The sequence below is a fragment of the Nematolebias whitei genome, chromosome 5 (genome assembly GCF_014905685.2).
Source record: "Nematolebias whitei isolate Nwh7 chromosome 5, NemWhi1, whole genome shotgun sequence".
NCBI classification, from domain to species: Eukaryota; Metazoa; Chordata; class Actinopteri; order Cyprinodontiformes; family Rivulidae; genus Nematolebias; species Nematolebias whitei.
In genome coordinates, this window is record NC_056502.1 from 1,968,751 (window position 1) to 1,970,029 (window position 1,279).

Sequence of the window (1,279 nt, forward strand, 5' to 3'; positions counted from 1 at the left end):
AAAGTGATGAAGGTGGTGTGTTACATGTAAACAAAGTGATGAAGGTGATGTTTACCTTGTTGTTGTTTTCTCTCAGCCAGGAGAAGATGCAGAGTATCCAGATCTGCATAGAGAACGAAGAGAACCAGAGGTTTGTCGATGCTGAGACGGCGTTATGATCCTTCGGGGGGTGGAGCCTGACTGAGGAGGACCAATCGGCTCTCACCTCAGCTCGCTGCACTTTTCCTGCGTTTTCTCTGACGAGGTGAACGTTTTATTTTCTCATCGTTTTATGGTGAAACTGCTGGAAACGGTTCCTTTGGTTTTGACTCCACGCTTCGCCGTCGCTCCTGCTGCTGCGCTCTGATTGGACGACTGGCGGCCGGCCGGCTCTTCAGAACGACCTTTAATTATTTAGTTTTAAACGTTCAGTTTCTGCTTTCATGGATCACCGAGGACTCGTCACCTCGGACAGAACCAACCCAGGACTGAGTTCTTATTGAATCCATAGTTCTGTCTGATGGGAGAGTGTGTGTGCGTGCGTGCGTGTGTGATCCCAGTTGTGCCTCACCATGTTGCCTGCAGCAGGTTGTTCTTGTTGTTTGTTTTTTATGTACGTTTCCAATAAATTAGTTTTGTGGCAACGATCAGTCTCATGTGACGAGTCGACGACGAATTCAGATTCATCGAGACACAAAGTGTCCTGCAGACGCACAACAACACAGCTGCACATCTGCTGCACATCTGATGCACATCTGATGCACATCTGATGCACATCTGATGCACATCTGATGCACATCTGATGCACATCTGATGCACATCTGATGCACGTCTGCAGGGCCAGTTTCAAAATAAAAGCCTGAGCTCCTGCAGTTCTCGATTTTTAAATAAATTATTTTAGGTATTTATTTTCAGATTGTTTGTACAGGACAGAAGTTGTTTCTTTTGTAGGCGTTGTGATGAACATATTGTCACATGACTTTATACATTTTTTAAATTGTTTTTATTTATTTTATTAATTGAACTGTACCGCCAAACCGTTCTCATCTGTAAGAAGAGAACTGTAATTTTTCTGAACAGATTTTAAAGTTTCTCATCACAAAGTCATGAGGGAACATCTGCTGACCACCTTGTGTGTTTGTTGACCAACAGAAACAGCCGAAGTCTGTTTGTTGACCAACAGAAACAGCCGAAGTCTGTTGACCAACAGAAACAGCCGAAGTCTGTTGACCAACAGAAACAGCCGAAGTCTTTTTGTTGACCAACAGAAACAGCCGAAGTCTGTTTGTTGACCAACAGA

General features: G+C 44.0%; 1 protein-coding gene across 2 annotated transcripts in view; it reads left to right on the top strand.

Annotated features, from left to right (window-relative positions):
• LOC119409219 (sodium bicarbonate cotransporter 3) overlaps positions 1–185 on the top strand; it is a 31,068-nt gene extending 30,883 nt beyond the window's left edge. For both annotated transcript variants that reach the window (XM_037676058.1, XM_037676059.1), the window contains one exon: positions 77–185. In XM_037676058.1, coding sequence (XP_037531986.1) covers positions 77–158 — 82 coding nt within the window. In that variant the 3' untranslated portion in view covers positions 159–185. The remainder of the gene's footprint in view (positions 1–76) is intronic.
• Positions 186–1,279: the final 1,094 nt, after the last annotated feature.